The 15,999-nt window shown below is 40.9% G+C and overlaps 1 protein-coding gene across 2 annotated transcripts; it reads right to left on the reverse strand.

Annotated features, from left to right (window-relative positions):
* Nucleotides 1–2,019: 2,019 nt before the first annotated feature.
* On the reverse strand, nt 2,020–15,471 carry znf513b (zinc finger protein 513b). Of its 2 annotated transcripts, XM_026159613.1 has the most exons (7): nt 15,300–15,471; nt 14,764–14,999; nt 11,339–11,461; nt 10,654–10,788; nt 9,393–9,899; nt 5,130–5,323; nt 2,020–4,089 (listed from the first exon to the last, which is right to left on the reverse strand). In XM_026159613.1, the coding sequence occupies exons 2-7, from the start codon at nt 14,801–14,803 to the stop codon at nt 3,490–3,492; spliced, it is 1,599 nt and encodes a 532-aa protein (XP_026015398.1). In that variant the 5' UTR covers nt 14,804–14,999; nt 15,300–15,471; the 3' UTR covers nt 2,020–3,489. The 2 variants fall into 2 exon arrangements, with proteins under 2 accessions (XP_026015398.1, XP_026015399.1); XM_026159614.1 differs by lacking the exons at nt 14,764–14,999; nt 15,300–15,471 and having other exon boundaries at nt 10,951–11,405.
* Nucleotides 15,472–15,999: the final 528 nt, after the last annotated feature.

Genomic DNA, 15,999 nt, shown 5'->3' on the forward strand with positions numbered 1-15,999 from the left:
CTGATGTAATGTGATGGCATTTTTAAATAGAGACCATCATAGCATGAAGCCATTGAATAATCGCGACCACACCCAGCCACTCCCCACATATACACCCAAAGAAAACCCACATCAAATGAAGAATTAATGCAACATTACATACTGAAAAAGAGAAACAGTAATAATTAAACCATAATAGTTATTTTATGAGCAAAATCTTTTTAATTTCTGTCTGATTTTCCAATGTAAAGCAAGTGTTAAATTCACAGAGTAATCAGGAGTCTGTCTGTTTCGATGTGAGTTTATTTCAGGATATTTATTTCAAGAAAAACATAACAAAGGTCTCCTGATAGCCAGCATAACAAAATAATTCACCTAAATTTTTATACTGTCCATGCAGAAAGAGAAAAAACATGGTGTGTGTAAGCATGTGGCACTGAAACATCTGTTTTTTGTGAACAAAGACTTGTTTTAACTTAAAGTGATCAAAGTCATGAATTGTTGATGTTCACAACCACAGCAGAAGACCAGAAAGAGGATGAAAAAAAAAAGAAAGTTTTCTAAGAATAAAATTACACAGCAGACACTTTACTAGGTTCAACATGGTGCTTTTAGATATGTAGACATGGTCAATATGATCTGCTGAAGTTTAAATTGAGCATCAGAATGGTGGAGAATGGTGATTTAAGTGACATTTGGCATGGTTGTTGGTGGTCTGAGTATTTCAGAAACTGCTTATGTGCTGGGATTTTCCCACACAACCATCTCTAGAGTTTATAAAGAATTGTCAGAAAAAGAGGAAACACCCAGTGAGCAGCAGTCCTCTGAGAGAAAATAGAGAATGGGCAGACTGCATTAAGCTGGTAGGAAGGCAACAGTAACTCAAATAACCACTTATTATAACCAAGGTATGCAGAAGAGCATCTCAGATGATACAACAGAATAGATGGGCTACAGCAAGAGAAGACCACACCTCACCAAACTCACCAAAACTGGCCAGAAGATTAGAAAAACATTGCCTGGTCTGATGAGTATCGATTTCTGCTGCAACACTCAGATGGTACAGTTAAAAATGTTAAAAGCTGCTGTTATATATATATATACATATACATATATATATACACATATACACATATACATATATATATATACACAGCTTTCTTTCTCTCCACACACACACACACACACACACACACACACACACACACACACACACACACACACACACACACACACACACACACACACCTTTGACTTCTCCTGGATGTTCTTAAAGTGTCTAAAATCATTGTCACAAATAAGTGAGATATAAATTAATGACAACGTTTTATTTTTTCGTTTTAATTAATGCTTTCTGATACAGCACGAGGTAGCCACTCGGCGTACATTTCCAAACGCTTCAACCAAACATATAACCCCTGTTTCTTTAACATCACAAGCTTCTGGAGCCTCCTGATCACCTTTTCTTCAGGTCCAATGTATTGGTGGGAGGAGGACGGGTGGAGGTGGATGGGACGGATACATATGTCTGAGTAACCAGGGAGATGTGTTGGGAGATGACAGCACAGATCTGAAAAACCAAATCTGAGCAATGATGCGAACCAAACACACGAAAAAAAATAAAAAGGTCAAGGATACATACACTCATCTCCTTACACTCCCCCTCCCAACTCCTTCATTAGGCCCACTTAAAGCTTGTGAGATGTTGCTCCGCCCTCTCTGAGAAGAGAAAAAAAAAAAAGATAATCTGTGGAGAAATCCCCCTGAAACCTTTCGGTTCATGGGTATAAGACCTGCGTCCTCTCACTGCATTCATCTGAGAACAGAGCAACATGTTGGTGTCACCGTCACTGATTAAAAACTCTGTATACATGTGTATAACACACACACACACACACACACACACACAAATGCCCCTTTATAAAGTCAGTGCAGCATTACAGTCTGTTAAAGGCACCTGAGTTTAGCTCAAGCCCGAGCTCACCAGTGTACACACACACACACACACACACACACACACACACACACACACACACACACACACACACACACACACACACACACACACACACACACACACACTTATTTCCCTTGCTCTGTTAAATAGATGTGATAACACACTGGCCCGGGTGTAAGACTGTGTATGCTTTCTTTGAAGGAGCTTCTGACAAATACATTCAAGATGTGTGAAAACGAGTTCCTGGACTCTCTCGACGTCTTTGATGCAGAGAGGAAATCTGTGGAACAGCCACCATTAATGGCTGCTACAGACAAGAGCTCATGTCGATTAAATAAAAAAAGAAAAAACACTAATGAGGGTGTTTTACTGGCTTTTACCTGAAGAGAAAAGGCTTCGCTGTCCTCACAAACACATGTCTGGGTCTTCCTACAGTCGCGCCAGTGTGGTGGGGAAAAAAAGCCAGCATGATGCTCACACTGCCCTGCAGGAGTTAAATATTGTTGTGTAGTTTGTGGGTTACAATCACTTTTAAAGTGTGGCTTTGCTCCAGTTTCACTGCCGGCGTTTGTCCTGATTAATGACGCAGCGATTAGTTGAGCAACAAAACAAAACAAATTTTTAAAAAAATAGCTGCTGCCATTTTTTTAAACCCCGAGAAATTGCAAACTTGCTACACACGAAGTGAGTTTTCACCTCAGTAAACAGCAGTCAGCAAATGGATGTGTGAGAATCAGCTGCCTTGGTCTGCAGGTGATGCAGCATTGGTGTGGTTTTAATTTGCAGCTGTAAATAACTAAAGAGCAAAACTGTGATGATGCTGATCCTGACTGTAAGCATGGAGGGAACATGTTTAGGGTGGGTGATCCCTGAGAAAGTTTGTCATGTTCATATTCATATTGGTGTCACAAAAAGACATAGATCACACTGATGTTTCTGTATCTCTTTGGAGTTCTCTATACAGTTGTTTTGCATCTTGTCATGCTCATTTTGTGCTTTTTAATAATGGTTTTGCATCTCTCTGTGGTTCTTTAAAGTATCTTTGTGTTTATCATCTCGATCACTTTAATTACTCCGAGGGCCTGCAGGGCACACAGAGTAATCCTGTGATCCACAGAAACACCAGGACTGTGCTCCATCAAGACGATTATTTACTTTCACCTTGTTTCATCCAGACACAGAATGCATATAAAAGATAGACATAACCTCTGGATCAGCCAAGCAAAGCCAAAGTGGAAGTGCCTTAAACTGCAATATTTCTAGTAGCTTGCAGCAGGCAACTTAACTGGTAAGTCAAACTGCTCAGCTTTAAGCATCACAAAAGTGACATCACCATGGCCACGCCTAACTTTTACATAAAGCATGTGTCTTTATAAGAGGCTAAATATTTTAAAAATTTGATTTTATAAACAATCAGAAGCTCACACTGGAGAAGGTGGGCTCTAAAACCCTGAACTTATCATAATAATGATACTGGGTTTTTTGTCGATCGACTAACCGCTGCAGTCATTTTTTGTCTCCCTCACACACATGCACACACACACACACAGTATCTAAGAGTGCTCCTGTCCCTGACTCTGGCTCTCCTGAGTGTCTTGCCCCCAGCCGAGGCCGTTGATGGGCGCGTGTTTGTCCCAGCTGTCCGTGTTGTGCCCATGCTTCCTCTGGTGGCGTTTGTAGTTGTCCCAGTGGCCCGTGGTGTAGCCGCACTCGCCGCATGCGTACGGCTTCTCGCCCGTGTGCCGCAGCATGTGCCTCTTCAGGTTCATGCTCTGGTTGCAGGAGTAGCCGCAGATGGAACAGTGGAACGGCTTGGCGCCCGAGTGGATGCGCTCGTGACGTCGCAGGTTAGCCAAGTTCCCGCAGGCGTAGCTGCACGACGGGCACTGGTAAGGCTTCTCGCCTGTGTGCACACGCAGGTGCCGCTTGAGGTTGTCGAGATGTGAGGAGGTGTAGGGGCAGTGCGGGCAGCGGTGAGGCTTCTCCTCTGAGTGGACGTGGGAGTGGCGGGCCAGATGGTTGGGGTAGTGGGACAGGAAGGGGCAGTGAGGGCAGCGGTACAGCTTGTTGCTGCGCTGACCGCGCCGGGATCCCCGAGACACGTCCCTGCTGCAGGGAGCCCTTGAGTTGTCTTTGGAGCAACGGCGGCAAACCTGGAAAAATAACAGAGCACACAGTGAGAGGAAACATTTCCTGTGGACAGATCATACAATCAAACGGTCATTAACCAGAATCGCCGCTCCGTGGTGGTCATTAGAAAGCCTGCAGGTTTAAAACGTTCCCACAGTGGGATAGCCACCTTCAACATCAGTTTTTTCTTCCCACATTCACCAAGTGCTTGCTTATAGATGGTCATCTGATTGTTGAAGATTCTCTGGATTATTTTAGGCGCTTTACATTACAATATAAAGTCTCTTTAGCCAAGTGTTTTTGTATATTGATGCTATATAAATATAATTGAACTGACAAGAATAAGATAATGAGGCATCTTACACATTTGTTCATCTATTAATACTTATGAGCTTTTAACTCCAGAAAAGAGAGCAGCCCTGACGTGACAAAATTGCTCACAAATCCTAATTAGCAGCAGCAGCAGCAGAAAGCTTTACAAAGTTTTTAAATGACAGGGACTAAAAAGTGTTCGGGCATTGGGGGGGGGAAAAGTACTTGTTTGAAGGTGTGGCTGAATGAGGTTTGTAGTAAGGAAGCACTTTAATTATTCAATTTGTGTAGAACAGCACTGTATCAGTACCAGTCCATTAACAACTAAATCATTAAGATTTTTCCTGTCAGGAGGTTGGTTGATCCTGCTGGGACCATAGAGAACTTGTAGATAGAGCTGAAGACACAATACGGGGTGAAAATGGCATGTATTGGAAATCTGACAAAAAAAATTATGACAAAATTTATCAAAACCGATGAGAGAATACCGCCATCTGAATCTATGGCGGCCTGAACATGTGCACCACCTTAAGATTGCCACTGACTTTTTAGCTTGTGACAGCAGTATGAGGGAGGAAGTCACTCTGCTATCGTTAATGTAAACTGGGAAAATGTGGAAGTTTGTGGTGGGCGGAGCTTCTGTTTTTCTGTTTGTCGTGGAAACAAACTACACATTGTACAACCCCTCATTTCATCCTAAAGTTTACAGAGGATCTTTCAAAGAAAACCAGCTTTGTTTTGGTAAACAAACCTGTCCTCCATCGCCCTCCACCTCTCCCTCTGCCCTGTCGCCCTCTAGGTCAGACTCCTCCAGGGTGAGGCCGCACACCCGGCAGCAGAGCGGGAAGAGGAGGACTGGAAGGGGGCCGGAGGGGGAGCCGAGTCCTCCCAACGTCTGGAGGTAAGCAGAGTCCTGGGACACTCGTAGGGTCAGGTCTGACATGACTGCAGACACATAGGGAAGCATTCAAAAGGCAAAGTTGTTTGGATCATTATTAGCTGCAGTGTAAACACGTTCTTCTAGATGTTCCCCATCATGCAGTTCAGTTTTAGGTCACTGAGCACTAAGCCAGAGAGAATTTCTCTTCCTCATTTTGCTGACTTGCTTCCTCTTTTCTGCTCTGCTCACTGCTTCCAAGATGAGAAATCTCCCCCTCAGAAAAAGTTTTTTTTTAAAATTCGGAGTTGTCAAATCTCCAAAATGCAAACCTTCCACATGTCATCAAACCTCTGCTCTGGGTTTGTGATATTCCCAGGTTTTAAGTGTGCTTTCAATCTAGAAATTTCTACATAAAGAAATGCTTAAAAAGCCTGGTTAGTTTTTAAATCACAAAACTACAGGAATACCACAGGATATATGTGAGCATTTTGCTAAATGGGAAATGCAGGCGTCATGTGTGTGTTTGTGGGGCTTGACCCAAACAAGCAACAAAAGTGAGCGTATCTCACGGCTCCGTCACAAAGACACTAAATTGTAGTAAGAGACTTTAAAAACAGAATTACAAAGAGACTCGACGTCAGAGTGGTTTCCTTTATCAAAAAGAGATGCATGTGACTATAACCAACAGACAAACACACGAACATTTAATCAACTGATAATGAAAAACTGAATACCCAACATGTGGTCACACTGAAGCTGAAATCTATCGCTGCTGTTATAATGATGATTTCACAACGAAACAATAACACATGCTTCGCTCTTAGATCTGCAGTGTTTCCCCTGCCTTTCCCTCGGAGGGCAGTCCCCAACCCGAGAGAGAGAGAGAGAGTGAGAGAGCAAAACAAAATATACACATCTCATACACATTTATAAGTGTTATGTAGACATATTTGAAATTACATCTAAAGTTAAACACTAACTTTAAGTAGGGCTGCACGATTTTGCATAAAATGAGAATCACGATTTTTTTGCTTAGAATTGAGATCATGATTCTCTCACGATTTTCTTTTCCAGTATAAATATTTATTGCACTTATTAACTGCACATCAACTTCGTAACAGTTGAGACTGAACATAAAAACAATAAATAAACATAAAAACAATAAATAAACATAAAAACAACTAGGGCTGGGCCATATTATACCGTTCACGGTAATACCGGTATAATGTTAGGCAACGATAGGAAAATGAAATATTGCGATAGAATGGGAGTAAAACGCACATGCGCAGTGCCTTTGTTTTCATACGCACATGGCCGATTGTTGAGTGAAACAGATGAACCAGAATTGGTTTGTAAAAATGGTGCAACTTCAGTGATGTGGAACTGGTTTGGTGTTTGTCCGTCAGACACACAACAAAGCACATTTTTTTGCAGAACATGCAAGCGGCCGTTGTTATTGTCATATTTGTCGGACTAAGATGCTCTTAAATCTGGGAGTAATCTGGGTCCTAAACTCCGTAAACTTCAGGTCAAACAACACTGCAGCATCACTTAGAGTTAAAAACTGTCTAAATTCTTTCATCTTTAATAAAACGATCAGCATTGCTGCTTTACCAGGTGTCACTATAAAGTTTAACTTCCAGGCATCCATGAAAACAAAAGTTATTACATTTAACGGAGTTAGAAGTTAGCAGGAAGCTAGCGGAAGTTAGCTCGCTAGTTTCGCTAGTTACCTAAGCATGATATTGCATGTTCTGACTGAGAGATTTCTGAAAAAAATCAAACGTACAGCTCTGCTATCACTTCCAACATAAATGAAGACAGGAAACTAAACAGCAGTGACGTTTGTAGGGTTACTGAAGTTGGGCTAGCTGATATATAATGATGTGCTACGTGATCGCTAGCGACACAGCTATGTTAGCATAACATAAACAGTGAAGCTGGAGGAAGAACACTAACACTTTTCCACTTATAAAAGTTAACGTGAAGGTTCTTCATGGTTAGAGACAAATGCAATCGCATGGCAGGATGCTGTAAACGGACCAAACTTCAGTCAGGAGAACAACTGAGATAATCCATCCACAATACGAGGTTAGTCATTAATATACTGCAACAACATGGGAATAGAGCAGCTGCCAGAGAATTCAACATTAATGAATCAATGGTACAGAAGTGGAGGAAGCAAGAAGAATGAGTTTAATAAAGTTTGATTTATCTGACTGCTTTGTTTCGCTTAATGTGCCTTATAATCCCGTGCACCTTATGGTCCGAAAAATGCGTACTGCACACTGCAGTTTAATGTTGCAAAGCACCTCTTTTTAACTTCAGTGGATATTATACCTGGTTATGCTCAGGATGTGTCAGCCCATTTCTACTGGAAATGCCTTTTGGTTAAACTTTCAGCAAGGAATTTGCATTTGCACTGTTACATTTTTATAAAGCTTTAATGTACATAAAAACCAGCTTCTTGTTTAAGTGAAAATAAATGGAAGGTTGTCTTTTTGCGCTAGTAATGTTGTGGAGTTGTATTTTGTCTCGCATCAATTATATCGTCGGTTATATCGTTATCGCAAATTTTCAAATATATATCGTGATAAATATTTTTGGCCATATCGCCCTGCTCTAAAAACAACAAATGTCTCACGTTTTGTTGTTGCCGCAAAATGTTGTACTGCTTGAAATTCCGTCTCCACCGTTGCTCGACACTGCGTGTATAGAGCAGGTAGTGCAACAATAGAAAAATAGTTGCGGGACGGCACTGTGTAGGGTTTGTCTAGGGTGTTGATCATTTTCCTAAATCCCTCGTTTTGCACAGTGTTGATGGGAGCCATATCTTTGGTCAGGTGATAAGTAATAGCCTCCGTAATTTCCCTATACCCGTCTAACTCCTGCGGGAGTTCGACGTGTATAGGGAAGCGCTGTATAAGGTTCCCGTTATTGATGTTTGGGTGGTTGACCGGGACGGATTTTCTCCTGTCACTTTCTTGTCATCCCTGACGTGCTCTCCGTTGTTTTTTCCCTGCTAATTTTAGCAGCCAGCTTCTGTATCACGTGGTATAAGGCTCCGCCCTTGTCATTTGTTGAGCAGGAAGAGTGAGCGCTTGTTTTCATGCAGATTACGTCCCGGATCAAAATGCGGTACAATCATCGTCGTCTTTTTTTTTTTTTTTTTTTTTTTTTTTAAATCGTTGTCATTTGGAAATGAGATTTCACATAAGTATGAATCGAGATCGCGATTTTTTAACGATTAATCATGCAGCCCTAACTTTAAGGTTTACAATTTTATATGTTTTAATATATTCTAACAAGAATTCTTATCATTCATTAAAAATGGATATCATCACAGCTTTATCTCGTGGCTAAATCACCATGGTAACTGATGCTAAAAAAACATAACACGGTTGGGTGCCAGGTAATATTTTCAAAGTTTTCAAATTGGCTGGAAGAGCCACTTTTGCACCAGTTCATTCATTTGCAGCATGTTTTAAGTTGTTAAGAAACAAAGCATATAAAGCATGTATGTGTTATGAACTTTGCTCGTGGTGTACACCTTTGCCACAGACCAGATAATTTTGCATTACATCATGGCAAGAAAGAGGGTGTGCTTCCTTTATCACATGACTCTGTGTTATTCACCTAACCTGTCATGGTCCACAGAGCACACTGGAGCACTGGTGACACCAACTTTACCCAAACTGAAAACAAGTCATTACTGTAAATGCATTACAAGAAAAATCCCGTAAACAGGTGTTAATCGGTCTAAAATCCCAGAGGAGAACTTTTCCAGGAAGCCTCCAAACCCACCAAAGAGGGAAACACTGAACAAAAAGACATCGCTGTGACTTCTCCTAAATGACTGCTTTTTCACATTAGTGGCACACCCTGCTACGTAGACGATCTGAAAATGTTATTTATACTGATGATGATGAACTGAGTTTTCAGTCCAAAGGTGACATATATAAAAGTTAGTTGTCAGATTAGCAATCAGAAAGAGTTTCCTTCAAAGTGATTAAAAAAGAGAGAGAAGCTGCAGGCAGCCTGTGAAATTATTGATTAACAAACTTGTTTTAACACAAATTTATCAGCTTTTTAACTCTGAGACCGTAATTGATGTAAAGGTTTGTGTTTACTCACCTTCTTCAGCATCACTGTTTGCCTTTTTCCGTCTTCCCCGTCTTTTCTCCTTCTCCCTCCTCTGTGGTCTCTCCTGCGTGTGCATGCGCTGGTGTCTGCGCAGGTTGCCGAGGGAGCTGCAGGCGTAGCTGCACTGGTGGCACCTGTACGGTTTCTCCCCGGTGTGTGTGCGGGCGTGGCGCTGCAGGTTGACGAGCTGGGCTGAGGCGTAGGGGCAGACGGGGCAGCGGTACGGCTTCTGGCCGTCATGGGTCCGCATGTGGCGTTTGAGATGGTTGGAGTAGCGCGAGGTAAAGGTGCACAGCGAACAGGAGTACAGTTTAGGGGCGGGGTCCGCAACACCGCTGGCTTTGTCTACGTTTCTCCTCTTATTTTTGGAGCTGCCGCCGAGGGATCTATCGGACAGGTTGGAACCGTCCAACTGAGAGGAGTCGATGGAGGTGCCATGCTGGAGGCCCTCCTCACAGGAGAGACAATAAAGCTCTGCCCCTAGGTCGAGTCCTACACCTGGAATAAAATATATCACATTTTCTAATGTTAAAATAATTAAAACAATATTAATATTAAACAATATTATATTGATTCAGTACAAACAAAGTAAAAACAAACCTCTGCAGCCATTTGTACTGATCTAACCTAGGCATTTGACACAGTGGATGATAAATCTTAAAGCAAAGACTTGTCAGAGCAGGGCGGTTCAAATTGGGTACATACATACGCTACAATCATTATGTTGGTCGTATTATAGTGAAACTTTAATTTTGATCATAATCTACTCATCTGCACATAATCCAATAACCAGGCTCTCTACAATAACCTTTTAATACAGTACAGCACAACCTGATGATAAACTTTTCATGTATTCCTACAGTTCTGAGTTTGAGTTAGCATATTAATACATTCATGCAGAATTACACTTGATTACTCTTTCTTGTTTACACCTACCAATCAGTAACCAGTGAGAAAACTGAAACTGGTCTTTTATTTTACATTGAGTTGTGTCTGCTCTCTGAGGCAAGAAATAGACTTGCTGTTTCCACGTTAATGTCAGTGGTGGACTATGTAGATGTGACTCATATGCATGTGTGTTCATGTGCTTACATATGCTGGATTCTATCCATCATAGAGTTGTGAGATTTACTGGACACTGAACTCAAATCAAAGAAGTGAAAATATTCCAATATCACTCTGTGCCCAGGTCTTTTCTATTTTTAACTCCACATGTAAACAACCTGGCATGTTATAGTCAGTCAGTAGTTACCAAGATCTAAGCCTGCCCCCAAAGGTGTGTCTCCCAGAAGCTGACCACATCCCTTACAGGAGAGGAACGCTGGGAAGGTGGAGTCTGTCGGTGCTGACGAGTCGTCCTCCACACTTAGAGAGAAGACAGTCATACCTGAAGAAGAACACAGGGTTAAACAGACAGTCGCTTCAACCTTTGAGGAGAAAAATTCAACTCTCATGGGGTTTGAGGAAATAACCGCTGCATTTAAAAACTTAATTTATTACAGGAATGATTTATATATTTATGCTGGCAGCTGAGGCACGCTGAACTCACTTCCCCTGAGTGAGGTGTTGCAACTCAGAAGGAAATCAGCAGCATCAGCGCTGGAGCAGAAATAGAAGTCAAAACAAGAAACAACATGACAACTTAAGTTAGTCAGTTGGAGAATCTACTTCTCCGAGCTCCTAACATAGCGATGAAGAAATACGGAAAGCACATCAGTTTGAACTTGTAAGTCTTTTCGAGCCCGATCATCAAAGGGACCATACCTCGCCTGATTACCAGGAATTGGGAGAACAATGTTTAAATATTGTGTGAGCACAGGTTCAATGCTTCAGTCAAAACAGAGAGAAAAGCCTAATAAAAACATGTGGAATGTTTAAATATGTGGCTTGCTTTCCAACCCCGTGTATGTAAAAACCTGTGTGTGTGTGTTACTGACCAGACTCTCTATCCAGTCCCATGATCTCCGAGTCTCCAAACTCCAGCTCGCCGCTCAGCAGGAAGTCGCTGTCCAAAACGAGACAGCCCGGCTCACACACCACTGCCCCATCCTCAAAGTCCACTGAGTGCAAACAGACACACAAACATTTCTCATAATTTCCTGTATAAACACACCTGACCAAATGAAGACAAACGCCAAGCCCATCCTGAAACACAAAGTCAGCTTCTACCTGAGGGTGTTAAAAAGTCTGGGTTTCACTCAAAGGTTTCCCTTAGTGATACGAGCTGTAAAACTGTGAACATCTGACACAAACATCAACATCTCTTCTCTTTATGTAACAAATTTTCATTTCCTTTAAAAAAACAAAACAAATAACAACCCCCCCCCCCCCCAAAAAAAAAAAAAAAAAAACAAAAAAAACCCCAGACACATTTATAGATTGCAGGGCTGTTGGTTGTTTTTTTAACAGTAATAAAAAAGAAGATGTTTAAAGACAAAAATCAGGCTCATGTTTCACATACACATGTTTTTTTTGTTTTAAAATTTGGCTGCAGAGAACACATTTGATAAACGGGACAGAAGACAGCCGATAACAGAGTTTGTGCTCGAAAACACACAAAAAGAAGAAGAAGAAGAAGAAGGATAACAGCAAAGGAGGTGGAGAGGAAACGAGAAGGAAATCGGTGAGCATGAGATAAGTGCTGAGGAGGAAGAGCTGTGGGGTGAGGAACGAGGCTGAGAGGGTCAGGAAGAGGAAGACAAGTCGAACACAGAACTGATGATACAGGACATTTTTATACTCTTAAACCTCTGAGCGGACATTTGTTGACCCAGCTTAGAGCAATTCTAACTTTTAATGTCACAAAGAAAATAAAAACTTACTGATAATTAAAAATATTTACACTAAATATTAAGGAAACTTAAAATTATTCTCTTTATTCCCATTTTCCTGAGCTTTAATTTGAAACCTACAAAACCTACTTTTTCAAACAGTTTGCATAACTATTAACAGTAGTTAGAGTAAAAAATTATTCTGCTGCGGTTTTTCTGACCTATTTGTCTTTTAGAGGTCAATGACAAACACTGGCTAATGTAATCTTTAATAATTAACTTTTTAATCATAACTAAAAAGTAATTAGAATTTAAGGTTCTGAGACATCCAATTAAGGCAAAAGTCTGAGTTTTCCTGTCATTTCAGGCTATTTTAAATGTGAGGATTAGGCCTAAGTAAACTAAGCCCTGCTTAAAAAAAAGAATAAGTGAAAAACATTTATATGAGACACTTGTTGATTTCTGTTTGGTTGAAACCTTTTTAGTAGGAACCAAAAATATAACAACAGAAGCAATTGTTAGCTGCAAACCAGCAGCCAGAGGACAGAAAGTAACAAACACCACAACTCATTAAAAATTTTCAAACTAATTCAAGCTGCACTGTGCTTGCTCCCTGCATCGACTAAAGAAAACAAAGATGCTGTATGACAAGTTTAAGGCTGCGCAGGTGAGTAGGAATTAAGAAGGTAAAAGGGTTTCAAAAGGGTTATAAGGACATTTCCAAGTTATACATTCTACAGAGACAGAGATTATCCACAAATGGAAGACATTCAAGACAGCTGCCAGTCTTCCCAGGAGTGGAAATCGCAGCAAATTCACCCCAGTGTCAGACTGTGCAAGGCCCAGAGAAAATACAAAAAACCCTAAGAGCTTCATTTCAGATTCTACAGGCCTCGGTTACCTTAGTTAAATGTCTATGACAGCACAATTAGAAAAAGACTAATTAACTGTGGCTTGTTTGCAAGAACTGGCAGGCACTGAAAGCCTCTTCTCTCATGACATGACAGCACAACTTAGATTTCCAAAGCTGCAAATCACAAGACTTCTGGAAGTCCTTTGCACAGCAAGATCAAAATCAAACTCAGCATATCAGCACAAAAATCTCATAACAGCTGTCAGCGTGGTGGTGGAAGGGTCATGATTTGGACTTATTATACAGACAGGACCTGGACATCTTGCAGTCATTGACTCAACCATGAACTCTTCTGTATACCAAAGTATTCTACAGTCAAACATGAGGCTGTCTGTGTGACAGCTAAAGATTATTTTACGTTATTGGTACAAACAGGGACATTCAACTGAACAATGATCCCAAGCCCTGCAACAAATCTTAAATGAATACCTGTATACCTCAATGAACTGGAGCAACGCTGTAAAGAAGAGTGTTACAGACGGATAAAATCATACAGAAAATGATTATTTGAAGTTGTAGTTGATAAAGTTGGTTCTGCAAGCTACTGCTAAGAGTCCTGTTTAAAGTCTTTTAGTTTTTCAACAAGTCTGCAGGCAGGTAATGTGAGTTAAGACCCAGCGTCTTACAAATCCCAGATATTTTAGGTTTTCCTTTATTAAAATGTTGGTTTCGGTTATAACAGCAAAAAATGTCATTCCTCCACTGTAGAACCAAAGCTGTTCGGTCAATCTTTGTTCAAATGAACTGCTAACGTGTTCAAACGTAGACCGACCTGAACTAAAACACATCAATCCTCCTTTTATCGTTCAGTTTTACAGAAGCTTTGGTTCAACTGTGCGATCATTCTTTCAGATAACACTGCTGTGATTGTGTCAGACGTCCAGAAGCTACTTGAGCTGCAGTTAGACTTTGAATACGAGTAATTTGAATACAAGGATGTACTGGCCTTTTTTCCCCTCTGAGCCCCTGCTCACATGCTCAAAAGTACACTCCCATCTAGTGCCTGTTTAAATATGTACATCATTAGAAATCTGAGAAGGTCAACAGGTGACTTCAGGTCTCCTAAATCCAGTATTCTCTTTTTGTAAGCTGACTGATGCCCACGCAGTCAAGAAAATGTAAACGAAGGGAGGTGAGCGTTCTACAGGTGACGTGTGGGAGGAGAGTAAAACAAAAGAAACTGGAGACACAACTAGAACCTAAAAACGTCTTCTGGCCCCTGTTAATAATAAAGGTGAGGGTACACAGGAAACCAAGGGGAATGACAGAAATCATACAGGAAGCTGTGAAAGAAAGAGAGGAAGAACGAAGGGAGGGAGCAGGGGGAGGTTAGGTAGGGAGCCTGCGAAGAGGAAGTGGAGATAGGAAGCAGAGAGGAGGTGGAGAATCCAAGTGAGCCAGAACAGTCAGGATGAGATAACAGATAAACACATCTGCTTAAAGGACAACATGTCTTCAGCAGTCTTCCTCTCAGGGAGATAAAGAGGAAAGGACTTGATGACCAGTCAGGCAACTTTTAACATTACTGTATCCCTCAGAAATATGTCTAATTTTATAAAAATGCATTTAAAGTGGACCAATACCTAGCAAAGACTCATTGCCTTATTCTATGGCAGTGATTTAAGATTCATGCGGAGAGAAAGGCAGCAAAGAGCTGGAAGTAAACAGCTGGACTTACGTTTCACCGGCTGCGGGTTGGATTGTTTTCTCCGCGGCATCTTCGCCTCTCTTCAGCACGGATCCTGTGCTGTTTTCGCGGTGACACCTCCGACACTCTGCGGGCTCAAGTCCGTCTGTCCAGCAAGAGAGGCAGCCAGCTAGCTAACTGCATGTCATCATCATCATCACCTCCTTCCTCTTCCTCTTCCTCCAACGGACAGCAGTAGCGGCGGAGTCATCGCCACCATCTAACGCCTGAAGCGGAAGGCGTACACCGGCAACAGCACCAATTAAAAAGACCCACACCTTCCCTAAATTATTACATTACACTTTGCAGCTATATTCAGTTCACAATACACTTTAAAAACACACCAATCCATTTAAATTCATCACCATGGCTAATTCTTTGTTATTGTTTCGCAGTAAGTAGCCGGAGCCATCTTGCTAGCCAGCGAGCCAACCGGCTAAAATCAACACTGTAATCTAACTCTCGCTTTTAGCTCACACTAAAAATAAAACTTAATGAAGTCGAAGACACTCCACCGAATAACTTACCTGTGATAATGTCCCTTAAAATACCGCGGGTGAAAATGCAGTTAAAACTATTCTCAAAACACTCTTTTTGTTGTTGCCAAACACACACAGCGCCACTACGCCGGGTCCGGGCTCTATGTGACGTCACCGAAAGACGCAGGGGATTGTGGGAATAGTAGTCCTTACTGTGTTTACCAACCTCAAATGACCTCTACATATTATCAATGGAAGTTTGTCTCTGCCACCATAAAAAAGTAAAATCTCTGTATTTCAACATACAAACCCTGAATTTAACTTAGGTGTGGTGGAAAAAATAATTCTTTACATATGTATATATCTATAGCTAAATAATAACAATAATGTTTTCTTTTGTTTGTTAGTGTTTTTTGTTTTTGTTTTTCAATGTGAGAAACAAGCTCCCTCAAATTTTAGGTAATCTTGCAATTTTTTCCTCACAAAAACAAAATATTGGACAACTCATGTATGTTTATATAATAACAAGAGCAATAATAACAACAATAATGATTATTATTATTATGCAAAGAATGCTGTATTGTATATAAATCTGTCTTCCTATAATGTTTAGAAGACAATAAAATCATTTGATTTCCTAGAGCTGACTAACAAGTGTTTAATATTGTGGATTTGTAAAAAGAAATAAAGTTTAAAAAATGTGAAGTTGTGAAAAGGAACACAAAAGGCACAGAAATACCACAAAGAT

Source organism: Astatotilapia calliptera, chromosome 23 (assembly GCF_900246225.1).
Source record: "Astatotilapia calliptera chromosome 23, fAstCal1.2, whole genome shotgun sequence".
Classification (NCBI taxonomy): Eukaryota; Metazoa; Chordata; class Actinopteri; order Cichliformes; family Cichlidae; genus Astatotilapia; species Astatotilapia calliptera.

What these genes read in the sequence shown, in the direction of transcription:
- znf513b (XM_026159613.1), bottom strand. Translation starts at nt 14,803, where the DNA reads ATGCCGCGGAGAAAACAATCCAACCCGCAGCCGGTGAAAC. An exon ending in GGGACTGGATAGAGAGTCTG is followed by an intron (nt 10,789 to 11,338) that starts GTCAGTAACACA and finishes GTTCTTCTTCAG; the next exon opens with GTATGACTGTCTTCTCTCTA. An exon ending in AAACAGTGATGCTGAAGAAG is followed by an intron (nt 5,324 to 9,392) that starts GTGAGTAAACAC and finishes ATGTGTCTGCAG; the next exon opens with TCATGTCAGACCTGACCCTA.